The 18,316-nt window shown below is 42.9% G+C and overlaps 2 protein-coding genes across 2 annotated transcripts in view; both read left to right on the top strand.

The window, feature by feature from the left end:
• LOC133977810 (interferon-induced very large GTPase 1-like) overlaps positions 1-18,316 on the top strand; it is a 250,066-nt gene that overhangs the window by 204,906 nt on the left and 26,844 nt on the right. The gene's annotated exons all lie outside the window — the stretch shown is intronic.
• LOC133979035 (up-regulator of cell proliferation-like) lies at positions 5,957-11,664 on the top strand. Its single transcript, XM_062417452.1, is given in 7 exon segments — positions 5,957-6,083; positions 6,619-6,684; positions 8,016-10,586; positions 10,589-10,759; positions 10,850-11,381; positions 11,383-11,489; positions 11,492-11,664. Coding segments are annotated over 7 exon segments (3,747 nt in total).

Genomic DNA, 18,316 nt, shown 5'->3' with positions numbered 1-18,316 from the left:
TCAAAGGTGAGATGAGGATCTTTAACTGTCCAAGACACAAATCATCCCTCCATCATTATTCACACTCAAATCTCTGTTTGTGTTGAAGCCCAGAGGAGCAGAAGCAGAGACCAACTTCTCCTGTACCTAGCTGTGAGTTCATGAAGGATGATTCTAAGGAACTCGATTTATCATTTAAAGATGGACAATCTGCTGGTGAGTTAAACTTTTCTTCAGCATCAGTTCAGAGTGAAGCAGGTGAAGGTGAAGATGGTGTTGTAGCCTAGAGTGATTTTATAGACGGACAATTAACAGATTTTTAACTAGATGGTAAATCATAAAACAAAATATAACATTTGGGAGTGATACACTTGAGTTAATGAATTTAATAGTAAAAGGCTCTTCTTCAGTTTAAGCCATCATCTATCATTATCATTTTAATCGGACATATTATGCTTTTCTGTATTTTCAGTCCTATGTATAAGGCTACTGTGTCATATGTTCATGTTAAATGAGGCCAAAATGTCAAATAATTAGGTAAATATATGTAGCAGTTATCCCTGTTAACAAAAAGCACTGGTTTAAATGCTCTGAACATGTTTTCAGTGTTTTTTCTACTTTCAGTCTGAGCCTGTAACAGTTTTCTTTATAAGTTTGTCAGCTCCACACACAGCACACAAGTTCACTGGGTCTCTCCACCAACATTATGGCTTGTTTCCAGTGTTTTGGGGCAGTCACATTGGACCATAACTCCATAACACAACAATACAAAGTAATTAAGTAGTTTATCTGTTGAAGGTGTGCTTTTGGTCTGCAGCTCTTCATCAAACATAATCACTGTGGCTGTTTCTACTTGTACTGTTCCTCCCTGCATTATAACTGATTTGCTGAATAAATAGCTCCAAATGTGTCCATATGTTGTTGTTCTGAGAGGTTTTTAGTGCTGCTAATACAACTTTGCTGATTTGGGGAAGAACACATCTCACTTTCTGTAAATTTGTAAATAAGTCTCCAGTTATTTAGTCATTTAAAGCTTTTAATATGAAGCAATGAAGCAGGAAAGGTTGGGTTTGCATTGATAGCAACTTCAGACAAATCAGATTCACCCTGCCCCTTGGCATGTTCCTGAAATCTGGCCAATCACAGACACAGTGGGCTGATTGGGAGGGGGGCCTTCAATAGACAGGAGCTACAATGGCCTGTTAAGAGACTGAACTGAGGGACTGCAAAAAGGACCAACCAAACAAGGAGCTTTTTGAAATGTGAAGCATGCAAAGCTGCTCTAGTGCAGTCCAAAAATAAAAATATAGAGCAGGAAAAACATTATCTATACATATATCAAATATTATCTATGGCACTGTAATGTTTACTGGGGATCTGGTGTTCTCTATCGTGTCAAGACTATCTCTCCATCCTACATATTCCATATGTATGGGGGGACTGATCATCTGTGGTGGCCACACTGATTGGCAACCTGGGGCTATATAAGCACCACACCTGTGTGGCCACTCCGATTCCTTGATTTTCACTGCAAGCAGTTGTATGTGATTCTCTTGAGAAGCATAAGAGTAGCGTGTGTTTAGACGGCTTGTGTGAACAATATCCACTTACTTTGAGTTTGGGAGACCTGGTCTACGGGCCCCTCTCTGGATTGCTGCGACTGTCTTTGCTACACAGGCTGGTGAAAGCGTGGCGGCTCGTGACACCGGTTTGCCGGTCCACTTGCATAGCCATTGTCCTCCATGAAATCCAACCTCGTCGGAGGTCACGGGGGCGTGCTTCCCAGCTGATCGCTACACCTCCGCAGCCAAGTGTGGCTTGTGTGCGGCGGTGGTCAGCGCTGCCTGACACACATTGCTATAACAAAGCTCCTCGTGAAATCCGACCTAGTTGGAGGGTGACGGGCGAATTTGGCTGCGTGTGATTCCTGTGGGAGTCTGTACATGGCCAGCCAGGACCCAACATTCTGCATGAATTGTTTCATCCTGTCAGGTAGAGTGAGGGAGGCTAGGGCTCGAGTGTTTTCTGTCACACGTCCAGACACTCTCACTGTGACTGCAAAACGGCCAAGAATGGTGGTTTTGCATGACCCAGTCGCACAATCACTTCATCCCTCTGGAGTGGGTGTCAGGGCACGAGTGGCAATGCCCCCTTTCCTGCAGCTACGGTTGCAGCCCCGCCTACTGTCCAGCACACTGCCCCCACCTGGCAAGAGCAGGAGGAGCTGCACCTGGTATCCCCCATGTCAGATGCGTCTGATGAAGGGGACATAGACGTCTTGGGCATTGACCCAGAGGACGAAGCCCTCCTCCCTGTTCAAGAGGGGGTGGAGTATCTGCATTTAGAGGGCGAGCAGGAGATTACCTCTCCTCTCTATCACCAGCTTCTTGCTCTGGCCGTGGTGGCATTGGGGGTTGACATGCCAGCGGACCAAGGCTAGAGGGCCTCCTGGTTTGATGACGTGACTCCAACTCAGTCACAGTCTTTTTCAATGCCACTGCTTCCTGATGTGGAAGATCTGGTATTGAAACAGTTTGCTACGCCATCTGAAGCCCATCGTTGGTCGGGTCTGTGCAGAAGGCTGGCAGGTGTGCATGGTCAGGAGAGGATTGACTGTGGACCTCCTCCTCCCATGGATCAGGCTTTGGGGGCCTTGATGTCCCCCACTAAGTCAATCTTGGGGACACCGAGTTGCCCGAGCAGGAACACCAAGATGATGGATGCCATGCTCGATAAGCTGCATGGGGCTATGGCCGTACAGGGTTGGTTGGTGAACACTGGGGCTAATCTAGCGTTGTACCAACGCCAGCTGGCTGGCCAGTTGGTGGGAGACACTGACATAATTGCGAAGGTGCAGCAGGTGTCATCTCTTCTGGCTAAGTTGATGAAGGAGCAGGCGGTGGCGACCGATAGGGCCTTGGCCTCACTCTGTGTGGTGAGACGCCATCTTTGGCTGTCTCAGTCCCGGCTACAGGAGGAAGACCGGGCCCGTCGACTCAGGCTGTGGACTGAGTCTGTGGTCCCATCTGCCATGTTTGGACCAGTTGTCAAGGTGATACTTCAGCAGGCTCAAGAAGCCCACCAATGTGCTAAAGCGGGTTTCACCAGCCCCACAACCAAGACCACCTCAATTAGGTTCTGCTGATTCCAGTGATCTACAGGTCAGCAGAGTGGGCAGGGCCGGGGGCCAGGGGGCCAGTGGGAACTGCCCTGGGAGACCCTTGGGGCAGACCCCTGGGTGGTTTCAACCATGACTCAGGGTTATCGATTGCAATTTCTGCACCCACCCCCTCTGACACGGTCAGCCACCTTTACACCTCAGCACAGGGTAGTGCTTGCAGCCGAGGTCTACACTCTCTTAGCGAAGAGAGCCATCAGGGAGGTGACACTGGACAATCCCCAGGCTGGGTTCTATTCACGTTACTTCCTCATTCCCAAGAAGGATGGGAGACTGAGGCCAATTTTAGATTTGAGGGGGTGGAACAAGTTTTTTAGGCCCCTACGTTGCAAGATGTTGACTGTACCACAGGTTCGATGGGCCATTCTCCAGGACGACTGGTTTGCCACGATAGACCTGGAGGATGCGTATTTTCAGATCCCGATATGGGATGGGCACAGACGTTATCTCAGGTTCGCCTTCAATGGCAGAACTTTCAAGTTCTGTGTCCTCCCATTTGGCATCTCACTTGCCCCCCGCACGTTCACAAGGTGCATGGACGCTGTACTAAGACCCTTGCGTCGGGAGGGTATTAGCATCCTTAATTACCTGGACGACTGGCTGGTGTATGCTCGCTTGGAGGGGCAGTGCCGCAGAGAGGTGACTCGTCTCCAGCAGCACTTAGAGTACCTAGGCCTGCACCTCAACAGGAAGAAGAGCAGGCCCCAGCCCTCACAGTCCACGGAGTTCCTAGGCATGTGTTTGGATGCCAGGGCAGGGACTCTTTACTTGACTCCTGTGAGACAGGCCACCCTCAGGGCTTGCTTGTCCCAGTTCCGGATTGGGGCCAGGGTGACTTGGAGGCTGTGTCTCCGCCTCTTGGGGTTAATGGCAGCCACAGTGCATGTCATACCCCTGGCTCTTCTGAACATGCTCCCAGTGCAGTGCTTCCTCCTGAGCCTTGGACTTTGCCCACAGAGGAATCTGCAGGCCAGCGTATTGGTGATGCGCAGACTGTGTGTGGCTCTCCGTTGGTGGCGGCGGCTGACCAACTTGGCAAGTGGGAGGCACTGGTGGCACGGACCCTGTTTAGCGCAGCACATAAATGTTTTGGAGCTGCAGGCTATCCATCTAGCTCTTCTGCACTTCCTGCCAGAGCTACAGGACCGCCATGTGCTGATGGGGGCGGGCGGTGCAGTGGCAATGGCATGTATCAACAGGCAAGTAGGCCTAGGTTCCCCTTGCCTTTTGGTGTATGCCGCCGCTACTGTACTGTCTGTTCCCCATGTGCAGATTGTGACAATATGGGAGTGGGCTCATCCCCAGTTCAAGTCCTGAGGGCCACATACGTGCCGGGTCGGGAGAACCTTGCTGCAGATCGGCTCTCCAGGGGGGGACCCCTCCCCGGAGAGTGGTGGCTGCTTCCAGAGGTTGTGAGCGGAATATGGGAACGCTACGGCACAGCCGTGGCAGATCTTTTTGCATCCAGGGAGAACACTCATTGTCCCCTCTTTTTCTCCATGGGGAGGGACGATCCTCCCTTAGGGACAGATGCGATGGCACATCAGTGGCCACTGGGCCTCCTGTATGCCTTCCCTCCCTTCATCCTCCTGCACCAACTCCTACAGAGAGTCCAGGTAGAGGGTGTGAGCCTCATCTTGGTGGCCCCCAATTGGCCCCAGATGATTTGGTTTGCGGAGATTCAGCACCTTCTTCAGGGACAACCGTGGGAGCTATCCATTCGCCGGGACCTCCTGTCCCAGGCCGAGGCAACTCTTTTTCATCCTTTCCTCGATGTTGAGGGGGATGGTGGCAGCCATAAAGGTGGCCCGTGTTGGGCCTCGTAAACTGGCACAGGGTTGTTGTGACCTTATTGCTCAGTTCCTTAGGGGGGCTTGTAGGGTTACTCCCTCTCCCAGGAGGCCGGGTGTCCCCCCATGGGATTTGGGGATGGTTTTGTCAGCCTTGCGGCATGGGCCATTCGAGACTCTGGAAACGGTTGAGCTGAAATGGCTTTCGCTCAAGACACCACTCTTGTTGGCTAATGTGTTGACAAAAAGGGTTGGTGAGCTACTGCTTCTTGCCTGGGAATGCTGGGGTGCTGCTGCGCCCTAATCCTGCATCCATCCTAAGGTCTGGTCTGAGTCCCACGCCAACCAATCTCTGGAGCTGCGCCTTTTCCGCCCTCTTCAGGATGGTGGAGTTGGGTCGAGTGGGGGATCACTGTTGCGTCCCGTTAGGGCCATGACGCTGTACATTCAGTGGACTCATGCCCACGGGGCTACGGACCAGCTCTTTGTCTGCTACAGGACTTGGGCGGCCAGTCTCAAAGGCTAGGCTGTCCCATTGGGTTGTAAAGGCAAACAAACAGGCGTATAAGGAGGCAGGTAAGCCTGCCCCGGCAGGGGTGCGTGCACATTCCACACGGGGTGTCTCTCCCTCCTGGGCCTTGTGGAGAGGTGCCCCCCTGTCTGAGATTTGTACGGCGGCCTCTTGGTCGAGCCCGTCCACCTTTATAAGGTTTTACTGCATGAATGTGGCAGCCGGGATCCCGTTCACTAAGCGTGTGCTTGGCATAGTGCAGTAGGACATGGCCGAACATATCATGCCTCCGGTGCCATGGCTCTTAGAGAGCACTTGGGCTCAGAGTGATGTCGGTTTCTTTTCTTTCTGGGCTAGCCTGGCAGGCTAGATCACCTTCCAGCCATTTGCTGCTGGCCTTAGCATCTGGCGGGGCCAGCTTGGCCTTGGCTGCGTCTTGCGCTGGGGTCATGGGTGTGTATAAAGTGTAAGATTTGTACATAGTTCCTTGGTTTGAGCATGTGGGTGGTTCTGGTGGCGGTGACATCTCATTCGAATTGTCTGCTGCTGGTACTCCTGCAGGTGCGGCGGGGTCTGCTTGGTTTCCTGCGGTGTGTCTTACAGAGTCCCCATACATATGGAATATGTAGGATGGAGAGATAGTCTTGACACGATAGAGAACGGGGGGTTACATGTTAACCTACGTTCTCTGAGTGGAGAGACTATCTCTCCAGCTATTAGCCGCTCTGAAACGCGTTCCAATCAAGATTAATCGGAGTGGCCACACAGGTGTGGTGCTTATATAGCCCCAGGTTGCCAATCGGTGTGGCCACCACAGGTGATGTGTCTTAAAGAGTAATCCACAACAGCTGCCCCTTTGGGGTCAGTCCCCCCATACATATGGAATATGTAGGATGGAGAGATAGTCTCTCCACTCAGAGAACCTAGGTTACCATGTAACCCCCGTTATCACACATTTAACAGAACAATACAAACTTAGACAGAAATAGGCCCAGTTTGGTGTCTGCAGTCTGTCTAAAGGGCTGACATGAATAACTTTCATTTTCCTTTCCAGGAACAGTATTGTTAATGAGTATAAAGAAGGTGTGAAATTATCTGCATCATCATCTGCATTTTAAAAATTAAGTAAATGTTTCATTAATATCTTTATTTCACTGCAGGTTCATCGACCACCTCTACTTCTGGTGCAGAATCTTGTTATGGCACCCAAGAAGCTGATAATACTGGTGAGTTATGTGTTTTAGTTAAACCTATAAACATAACTACATTTCCAACTTTCATTGCTCATAAAGCACACAACTGTTTTGAGGGGCCCCACAGCAAATTTTGATTAGGCCCCCTAAAGGTCCAGGGTTGGCTTTCACCAGGAGTCATCATGTCAGAATTTTAAAAATCATAACATTTAGGGGTTTAAATGTCACGTTAGCTTTCATAATGTGATGTATTTCCAAGTGAGACAGAATGTATAAATGGAGTCTAGTTACAAAAATTTGTTGTAAATAGATTTGTTTGGACTGCTTCAATGTGGCTGTGCTTTAGTAAATATGGGACCTTTATGAAGCTGTAGAGAGATTTGGATCTGTAGAGGACTGTTCAGCTCCACCCACACATCCCTCACCTGTGTGGACAGAGCAGGAGGTGGCTGATGAGGGAGAAATGAATACATTAGACCTTAAACACTTTCTTTGGAAATGTAAACAAATGGTAGCTACAGATCTGTAAATACAGTAGCTACATAGCTGGCTTGCTTTGTGGTACAGGTCTCTTATGCAACTCACTACACAGTTGAGAAACAAACATAAAACTAGAAAAACCTGTTTGTGTATGTGTCATGCTTATGTGTGCAGCCAACGCAGTCTAATGTCAAAATGTGTAATAGCTACGTTTGTCCACAGTGTTAAATATATGATTATTGATGATTATTATCATTTTATTAACAGTGGAAATTTCAATATTATTAAGTATTGTCGTCGGCATTAAAATGTGTGTTGATAACATTTAGTTTAATTTTGGTTCAGTGAATGTATAAAATATTTAGTTTGTTAATTATTAAAAAAAGGTTATCTCGCGAGAAAATTGTGGCAATGCAATATTTTTTAATGTTGCTTCTATTGCTGAAACCCTGTAGATGCATGCTGTTGGAATCAATGCCTTGGCATTGGGTAGTTATCTGAGCTGTTATGTTATTTGTGTTAGTTTATGTTAACTGTTTGATGATGCTCTTTCAATAATGCCAATATGGCTGGCATTTATGAGGTGAAAAGAAATTTAGTTTGTGGTGCTAACAGCAGACAATTTTAAAGAAAGCTAATACACAGACAAAATGTATGCATGAAACACAAATAGAAATTAAATTAGAATAGAAATTATGAGTATGAATATGCTACAACTTTGTTCATCTCTGATTTATTTACTCATCAGCTGATCCAGTCTAGAAAATGAATGAGTGTAACAACAATGCTACAGTTGGGTGTCAATAGCATAGAAATGAAACATAATATAATACTGCATATTAAGTTCATTTTCTCTTATATGTGATCTTTTTTCTCTTCCCCAGCCCTTTACAACTTTCTCTCCAAACTTGGATTGGAGAAGTTTTATCCCAACAAGCTCACTCTTTGCTCTCTCTTGGAAATCAACAAAAACAGTATTTATGATGAAACTGTTGAATCACTGGAGAACATACCATGGTGCTTTCTCAGGAAACTCTTTCAAATAAATGCAGAATGCAGAAACTTTACACAAGTATCAAATGATGATGAAGAGCATGAAAAAAACAGCGATGTGTTTGACTTTGACCTGCTCACTGCAGGTGACTCTGATGACAACAAGGTTAACCCTCTCGACCTCATAGTTGCACTCTTTCTTTGTGCTGACAGCTTCTTGCAACAGGAAATGGCCCTCAAGATGTCAATGTGTCAGTTTTCTGTCCCACTGCTGTTGCCTCATGGCAATAACAGTCAGTCTACTCTGATGCTGTGGGCTCTGAGAGACATCGTCAAAGAGTGGCGTCCACAGGATTTATCTGAATCAAGAGGATTTGTTGAAAACAACATTGTTCAAGCAAACATACCATTCTTTACCTTTGTCAGGCTGAAAAACTGTAGTCTCTCCAAGTCACAGGTTTTGAATCATGTTCTCAGTCGTGGCCAACAGAATCACAACATCTTCATACACAGAGATATGGAAGGAGGAGCACTTAAAAGAAGAATTGCCAATGGTCTGGTGGAGGTTTGCTGGTACCTTCCCTGTGGCAAAGAAAATCTTGACATATTTCCAGGACCAGTTGCCTTTGCCAATTTGAGAGGAGACATCTGTGAGTCACTGGCACAATTCAAATTTCTGTTTCAAGTGTCAACTGCTACCTTTGTGTTCCTGGACAAAGTTGAAGAAAATGAGCACAAGATTCTGACTTCTCTTCAAGATGGGAAATCCAAACTCTGCTTGGTTGTTAATCGCAAGGAGGACAACTCTAGAGAGGACATGATGTCTCTCAAGAAAACACTGAAAGAGTTAGAGCTACCAAATAGCAGTGTGAAAGCCAAATACCCAAAGGTAAATGTTGCAGAGTTTTCAGAGAAACTTTGTGTGTCCATCAAGAAATCACTGACAAATGCAGCCAACACAGTTAAAATTGAAAATATGCTTGACAAAGCTGTTGAACTTGGTCTGTCTGTGGATGAAAAAAAAAGTGGCAAACAAAAGAAAGCAGCTGAGAAGATTGTGAAAGGAATTGGTGTGCAAAAGATATCAGATTACAAAATACAACAACTTCCTTTGCAGGGAGATAACTGGAAAAGATTGTCACAGGTGGAAATGGAGGAATGTAGACTGAAAAAAGTTGGTGACCTAGCACCAGAAGAATATCAATCTCAGCTACAGGAGGAAAAACGAAAAATCAGGAAGGAGCAAAGCAAATACAAACTGTCCACAGCTATTAAAAGTTTTATTGAAAACTTACTGAAATGTGACAAAGAAGGAAGAGATTTTTTTCTAAAGTGGATGAAATTTCAGCTGAATGCACATTCAGAGTCTGCCAATCAACTGTCTTTACTGCGTAATAAACTGAAAGAGCACTGCGATAGAAAGGAGAAAGATGTGAAAATCATTGCAGAGTTAGTTCAGACTTTGCTGGAAAGCTCTTTAGGAGTAGAGCATTACATGAGAGAGATGGGACTCATCTATGAGTTCTCAATTAATGGCTCAATAAACACTGCTGATGAAATATCTCGTCTCCCTGGTTTGGCTGCTGAAATGCTGTTGGATGGATATCCTTTAGAGCTCTTGGATGGAGATGCTTCCAACATCCCACAGAGATGGGTGACAGATGTGCTGATGGAGCTTCACAAGAAGGTTGGAGAACAAAGCAAACTGTTAGTACTGACTGTGCTAGGTGTTCAAAGTACAGGGAAGTCAACACTCCTCAACACCATGTTTGGTGTGCAGTTTCCTGTCAGCAGCGGAAGATGCACAAGAGGAGCTTATATGCTCTTGCTCAAAGTTGGAAAAGATATGAAAGATGAGTTGAACTGTGATTTTATAGTTCTCATTGACACAGAGGGTCTAAAGTCTCCACATGTGTCACAACTAGAAGAAAGATATGAGCATGACAACCAGATGCCAACCTTTGTGATTGGTTTAAGTGATGTCACCATTATAAACATTGCAATGGAGAACTCAACTGAAATGAAAGATGTCCTGAAAATTGTAGTTCACGCCTTCCTGAGAATGAAGAAAATTGGTAAAAAGCCAATTTGTCATTTTGTGCATCAAAATGTTTCTGGAGTTTCAGCTCATGCAAACAGCCTAACAGACAGAAAGTATCTCTTGGACCAGCTCAATGAAATGACACAAATTGCTGCTGAAATGGAAAGGCAGCCTTCTATTAAAGCATTCACAGATGTGCTGGACTATGACATGGACAAAAACAACTGGAACATCCCAGGACTCTGGCATGGAACCCCTCCGATGGCACCATTGAGCACAGGTTACAGTGAAGCTGTAGCAGTTTTAAAGAGAAATCTTTTGGAGACAGTGAAAACAAACAGAAGCAATGAAGTCTCACAGATCCCAGAGTTCCTAGAATGGATTAAAAGTCTCTGGAAAGCTGTGAAATATGAGAACTTCATCTCTACGAAAATCTTTGCAAAGAGTTCAGTCAATGAGAATGGCAGTTCAGAAAAGATATCATCTCCCGGCAAGAATTTGCTGAGTTGGAAATTTTAAATTCTGACATTGGATCTGATATTGAACATTTAAATGAAATGGTTGAATCAATACTACAAAAAGAAAAGCCAAAATGTAAATCTGATGATTCAGTGACTTCACTTCAGAAAAAGTTCAAAAGAGGTTCAAGACATTCAGAGGAAATACGGAAGTGTAATTGAGCAGACATAAAAATATATTTGCAGAACACAGCTGATGACATCATTGAGTCTTGTAGACGTTTTGTGATTGATATTGTAGAGACAAACACAGATTATAATGAGACCTTCACAAAGGATCTTCTGTACAAAATCGATGAGTCCCTTCAAAATGTCAGCAAGGATTTCAAAATCAAGTTTGAGATTGACCTGAAACTTCATGTTTGTGGCATTGCCTCAAGGGAATTCCTCAAAATGCATAAAAAATTCTTGTCTGATAATGATCCTCCAACTCAGCTGGATAAGTGCAAGACTCAGTATTTGTCAGATTTTCTTGATTTGTACAAAGAGAGAGATGATTGTCAACGCAAAGCAGATGCTTTTGTCAAGTGTTGTATCAAACCTGCTGTGGAAAACTACCTCAATAGATCTTTGGGAACAGACATTGTGGATTATATTTTGACAGGTTGTCATTCAGGAAAGTACAGCTCCCGCTCCTTTTTCTAGTTCAACATTCAGGAAGATTTTCTGGAAAAAGAAAACTTTGACTGTTTTGTCATAATTTAAAAATTATGAAATATATGTTAAGGATTGGATATTTCAGCAAATCCTGAAAAGAATGTCAAAGGACAAAACTTTGTGCAAACTTAAAAACAAGAACCTCAAAGTCAAGTTGATAAAATCACAGCAGCATTAGAGCAGGCCACAAAAGGACCAGATGGTGTTCAACTGCCAGACAACAAGGAAAGCATCACAAGTCTCATCAGCAACATGAAGAAATATTTGATTGGTCTTGATACATACATTAATGAAGACACTCAAAAGTTGTTTGACCAACTGTGAACAACTGATGTGCAGGGTGAAAGTGTATTCAGTAATACAGACACTAAATGGGAGCTTCATCCTTACAAAGACTACATCAAGTACTATCCAGACTGGAACATTCCTCCACATCCCAGCATAGTCATCTGACTACTGGAAGTATGTACTGGTACATCAACAATACAAGGCCAAACGAGACAAGATAAAATGTCTGGGTTTTTTTTTGGAAAACATTCTTTTTGTCAAACAAAAATTCAAATGAAAGGTTTAGAGAGGGACAAAACATTTTACAGCTTTCAGCAAGTCAGATCAATCAATACTGTTTAAAATATATAAACTTGACTGATTAATTTTTTTGTGTTACTGACTCTGTGGTTCAAACTTAAAGACTAAACCAGCTGCTGACAGTGAATACTGTGACATCATTGGTCTGATGAACATGATGTATAACAAATGATGAGTTGAAGAAGTTGAAAAGCTAAAAAACAGTAATGTTAGACAGTCAAATCGTTTCTATACAATTTCTTGTACTTTCATTATTTTGTAATTTTAGACGAATGTGAATAGTAACCAATGTGTAAGATGATGAAGATGATGAAGAAGATGTCAGCATGGTTCATTCATTGTTCACAGTTAACTTTCTAATGGTTACTATCAGTCAATGAATAACAAATATTGATACAACTGACTTTTGGTTCTGCTGTTTAGAAGTTGAACATGAAACAAAGAAGAAAGAACAGAAACAATTACTCACACTTTTACATATTTACCATATTTTTTATTGTTTATTTTATTCTTTTAAATAAAAATATGATGATGATGATGATGAAGGCCTACAGTATGTAGTTCAAAGGCCATGTAATGAGATGCTGTTTTACTACTTTTACATTTATATTATTACATTATATATATTATTATTTACATTATAGTTTTATGCTTTAACATTTCTTACAGATCATAACATGCTACAATGAAGAAGTTATTCATGTTTTCTTGCAGATTAAATGAATTGTCTGATTCTGAAAGTCTGAAATGAATGTTTGATTCATGAACAAATACTGAGACATCCTTTCATGTGTTTTAATGTGTTGAACAAGTCAGAAAACAACAGAAAACAGTTTTGTTATATTTTAAAAACATTATTATTGTTTTTTTATGTATTTGTTTTTTTTTACTTTTACTTTACGTTTTTTGTTTTATTCATCTTGTAAAAGAAATATGTCGATAATGACACGTGGAAAATATGATGATGATGATGATGAAGAACAAAGGCCATGTGAAACAGATGTTTTCTAACATGTCATCACTATTCTTTAATATTTTTACAGTTTCATTTCTAACAGGAACATGCAAAACATTTGATCTTTTGATGTGTGATTGATGAAAGTTAGTGAATAAGAAGTCTTTATGTTGTTGTAACTGATCTTTCAGCTCATGTTTAAATATTGTCTAAACAAGCCAACTGTGGGAATAATGTGGCATCTTCTGGTCTGTTGATCATGTTGAACTTCTGAATTACATGTTTTCAGACACAATGAATTAAACAAGATACAAAGAAGTTGAGCTTTGTCAGTGTTTCTTTTTCCTTCTTTTTTACAGGTTGAAATACAGTATAGTTGTGTGCATAATAAATAATAGTGACAATATACTGTATTTAAAAAGATCACATGGCTAAGTATGATTTGTGATACATAATTAATGCATAAAACCACCAGATGTAGAAATAAAAATGTAATATAGTATAAAGTTAAATTCTAAAAATATATTACTTTCGTTTCATGTTTTTACAGCTGTGATCAAAGTCACTGCACTACTGACAACAATGGTGTCAGTCTTTATCAGCTGTCAGTAGATCCTTTATTTAATGAATAGGGCGAGGCGGCACGACCGGGAGACGGCGGCAGCTCTGCTATAAATTTTATTCACTAACAGAGACCACGCCAACGTAGATATGAGTTTAGGTATTTATTACATGGAAGGAAGAGGGTCGAAGGGTAGGGATGAGGGGATGATGATGAAGGGATGGGGTTGAAGGGATGAAAGGTAAGGGAGGGGAGGGGAGGGGGAGGAAGAAAGGGAGGTGCAGGGGGTAATCTGGAGGAAAGTTGAAGCTGGGTGCCAGGTAGATGACACAAGGTGCACAATGCAGTACCAGTCTTCTAGGTGGGTGTGTGGAGGGAACTGGGGCAGGATGAGACCCTGGGTGGAGGAGCTGTCTGGTCCATGTTGCTGACCCCCAAAATGTCTTCGAGAGGACAGGAGCATGTGTGCATTTTTAAGGTCGGTGGTATTGTAACGGATAGATGTTAAGTAAGTGGGAGATATCCAATGTCCGAGAATTTTAATGATGTTGTCTGGGATACATTGACGTAAATCTAAGGAAGCGGCACCGATGCAAAATGAATGACAATGAGTATGATTCTGGGGATATGCTGGATTTTATTAAGATTTGCCATAGGTGGAGAGGAATCAAAAGCGTGTAATTACTGTACCTGTCTCAGCAATGAAGAGTGGATCAAGTGGGGAGGCATGGCTGGCTTGTCTTAATCGGATGTAGTCACGGATTGGTTCGTAAGGGCTCAGGAATGAATATTAACTGAATAGGAAAACAGGTTGTGACTGGCCGGATTGATTAGGCTTGCTTTTTCTGAAGTGGAAGATAAGGGTGTCAGGAGGAGGGACTGATATGTCGGATATGGGTCGTTGTGAGAAGAGAAAGTAGTGAACTCGGAACAGCGCAGAAAGCCAAAGAATGCTTAGAGGAACATGGATTCTAAAACTTTATCTATATACGGGGATAGGTATCCGGTGCGGAGGGTTCTGATACAGGTTTGAGGTGATTGGTGAACGTTTTGGCATGGGTAGGGGTTCAGCCTTACGGAGTCCTTTAATTAACAAGTGGATGTCTGAGTGGGAAAGGGTAGGACATGGAGCTCCGGAGGACAATTTAATGAAGAAGTTGATTTCGCTGTATGCTTGGATTGTGGTTGTTTTTATCTTTAGGATGGAGTGGGCGTATGTGATAAAACTAGAAATGATAAGGACGTTGAATGATGGAAACGGGAGGCATGGGGTGCATGAAAGGTTTTAAAGCAATTCCACCCGGTCAGGTAGGATGACAGGGTTCGGGGTGCGAGGATGTTGAGGATGGCGACATCACAGACAGCAGGCAGAGTCAGGATTGAATGGGAGAGGAATAGAATGCACATGTGGGTCCGCAGATCAAAAAGTATAAAACATAGCCAGACCAAATTACACACATCTATAGATGAGACTTGTGGCTAAATTGATGTTTGAATGGAGTCTATAACAGCAAGTATGCAGGAATAATGTATATATTTTGAAAAGCCTGAAAAATCGGAGATCTTACATAATCCTACATTTAAGGGCAAGTTGTGCACTTCCTGTTTGATTTAGGTCAGAGGTGTCAGTGCGTGATTTGTAGATCTTGATAAGACAAACAATGAAAATGAGTTATTGAAAATTTAAAAAGTTAAATTCAGAGGCAAAGAATTCAGATACATGATTTCAGTGCATAAATATTCAGCGCTGAAAATTCAATGGCTTTATAAATTCAATCTGATGGCACATATTTACTTCAATACGTTTTTAGGTTTGCCAGATAGAATATAACTTTTACAATGATTATTTAAAAAAATGTATGGCTATAATGACTGGTCAAATCAAACTAATTTATCTGGCATTTGTGGAAAAATTGGATCAAACACCTGAGTGGGGAATTATCAAGTGAAGAAAAAATATTAAAATCTTTCTGTCTCTCCCTCTCTCACACACAAAGGCACCAAAGTCAAGTGGAAAAAAGAAGTGGAGTAGAAAAAAGAAAAAAGTGTTTGCAGTCAATCCCAGAGTCTACACTCTGATTTCAGACCTTGCTGAGGGATGATATGAAGAGTTACACTTGATGTTTTATACACTGCAGATATTTTGTTGTTGGAGTTACATTTCTGAAAGTTTTACAAAATGTATATTTTAACTTGATAAACTTTATAGTACAATTTGCACATGTTCAGCTTTACTGCACTGGTTTTGTACTTTAAACAATTTGAGAGCTCAGAACCTCTGTGTCCTTGTTAAAGAAAAATTAATACAAGTCTGGTTCAAAGCTGCAGCAGTGTCTTTATTTCAATCAAGCTGGTGAACTCAACAGACACAGAGCGGGTCTGGTCTAAAGAGTCGACAATGAATGAAAAGACTTATGGCAGAGAACCATCTGTCGCTGAAGTAGCGCCAAAGCCGATGGAAGGTGCTGCGTCTGTGTATAGTTGGATATCTCCAGGCCTGGAGACATAGTCGTTATAAAAGAAGGATATTCCGTTTCAAGTGGACAAGAATTGATGCCACAGTTTCAGTTCCATCCTGCATCCTTCATCCAGGGCGATGTGCTTGTGGAGGGATGAGATGGAAGCGACTACGGAAAGGAGATGTGATAGGAAGGCCCTGCCTTGGGGAATGATACGGATGGCGTAGTTGAGGTGGCCTAGCAGGGTAAGCAGCTGGCATTTTGTGCACTGGGGAGCCAGGAGGAAGTTGGAGATGAGGAGCGAAATCCTAATGAGTTTGTCTGTGGGAAGGGATGCTTGCAGTAGAGCTGAGTCTAGATTTATGCCAAGAAATTCGAGTGATGTGCTGGGGCCCTGTGTTTTTTCAGAGGAGAGTGGGACTCTGAGGTCGCAGAATGCAAAGATTAGAGTAGTGAGACTGTGAGCGGGGGGTGAAAATGGAGGTGTGACAGTGAGGAAGTCATCGAGTAAATGAATAACCTGTGGGAGTTAAAGTTGTTGAGCAGAATCCAGCACAGGGCCTCGGACAGGGACTCGAAAATTTTAGGGCTACTTTTACACCCGAAAGTCAGTCGTACTGAGAATAGGCAAGGCAAGGCAAGGCAGTTTTATTTATATAGCGCATTTCATACACAGTGGCAACTCAATGTGCTTTACATAAAACAAACATTTAACAGAAAAAATTGAAAAAAATCATGGAATTTGAGAAATAAAAATACAACCCAATCATAGTAAACACATACATACCCCTCCCCCCCCCCCCCCACACACACACTAATAATAAAAACAAAGTACAGAAACATAGAAAGAGAGAGAAATAAAATACTATAATAGAGCATTAAAAATAAGATTGCAGCATAAAATAATGATTTGCTTTAAAATCATTAAAAGGACATAGAGTGCAAATGAAAGATTAAAATTTAAAGTGCTTTAAAAGAGCTCAATCATAAGCACAGGAGAAGATAAGTGTTTTTAACCTGGATTTAAAAATATTCACAGTTGGGGCTGATTTCAGTTCTGCTGGTAGTTTGTTCCAGTTGTGTGCAGCATAACAGCTAAAAGCTGCTTCACCATGTTTAGTCTGAACTCTGGGCTCCACTATCTGACCTGAGTCAGTAGATCTCAGAGCCCTACTGGGTTTATATTCTACTAACATGTCATTCATGTATTCTGGACCTAAACCATTCAGTGATTTGTAGACCAGTAGCATAACTTTAAAATATATTCTATAGCTGACTGGGAGCCAGTGTAAAGACTTTAGAACTGGAGTAATGTGCTCTGATCTATTTGTTCTGGTCAAGACTCGGGCTGCAGCGTTCTGAATGAGCTGCAGTTGTTTAACCCTTATAAGGTATTCGGGTCCGTGGGACCCGTTTTCAGTTTTTAGCTTAGGAAAAATTATACAAATAATAATTTTTTCAAACTGAGATTCATTGGCCTTGGCTCATTTTCTGTGAGGAACATGAATCAGAATTTTTTTTCGATGACCCCCCCCCTGTATACCCCCCCTACACATTTATATTACATACAGGGTCTTCGGGTCCACTGGACCCGGGTCTAGTGAAAGTGTGTAAAAGATCCTGTGCACCCTCATTTTCCCTTCCTTTTCCTCCTCTCTGTGCCTGTGCGTGTGTGTGTGTGTGTGTGTGTGTGTGTGAGAGAGAGAGAGAGAGAGAGAGAGAGAGAGAGAGAGAGAGAGAGAGCGAAGGAGAGTGCGGGAACAGGTGCACCCACCTGTTCCCGCACAAGGTTGCAAAATTGTTGCAAAATTGGAGTACCCAACACTATCTGCACCCACATTCCCACACATTTCACCCTCTGTCTTGCGGGAACCAATCTTGGGGACCTGACACTATGAATAGCTGTGTCAGCGTGGTTCCATACCGCAACTGATCAAGATTCTCTGTTCAGACTACCTTACAATTGATTTTGGAAGAGAGATAAGGTTTAGATGGTGATGTAGAGGATGAAGTTTCAGAGTGTGAGGATCACATCTCTGAAAATTCAGAGTCTGACACTGAGTTGGAAGAGGAGGATGAGCATCAGCCAGCTCAGAAGCTTTTCATTATTCTAGATTGTGGCCAGCAACAAAAAGAAGTGCTGTGAAGTGTGTGGACCCAAGATGGACAGAAAAAGTCAATATACATGCACCCAGTGCAAGAAGTACATTTGCAATGCACACACGGTGAAATCTGCACCTTTTGTATGGTATAGTCTGGTATGAAAATGGCCGTTTTCAATGGGGCTAATGTGTTGTTTTTAGGTCAGATGTCAGATTTTAGGTTAAATTTCTAATAAAATTCAAATAAAACACTAGTTTTGGAAAAACTTCCTTCATTTGTACATGTAAGTGTTGATTATTTTCTAGTTAT

Source organism: Scomber scombrus, chromosome 1 (genome assembly GCF_963691925.1).
Source record: "Scomber scombrus chromosome 1, fScoSco1.1, whole genome shotgun sequence".
NCBI classification, from domain to species: domain Eukaryota; kingdom Metazoa; phylum Chordata; class Actinopteri; order Scombriformes; family Scombridae; genus Scomber; species Scomber scombrus.
Note: the sequence above shows the minus strand (reverse complement) of the source record. Positions and strands in the feature narration are given on the sequence as shown.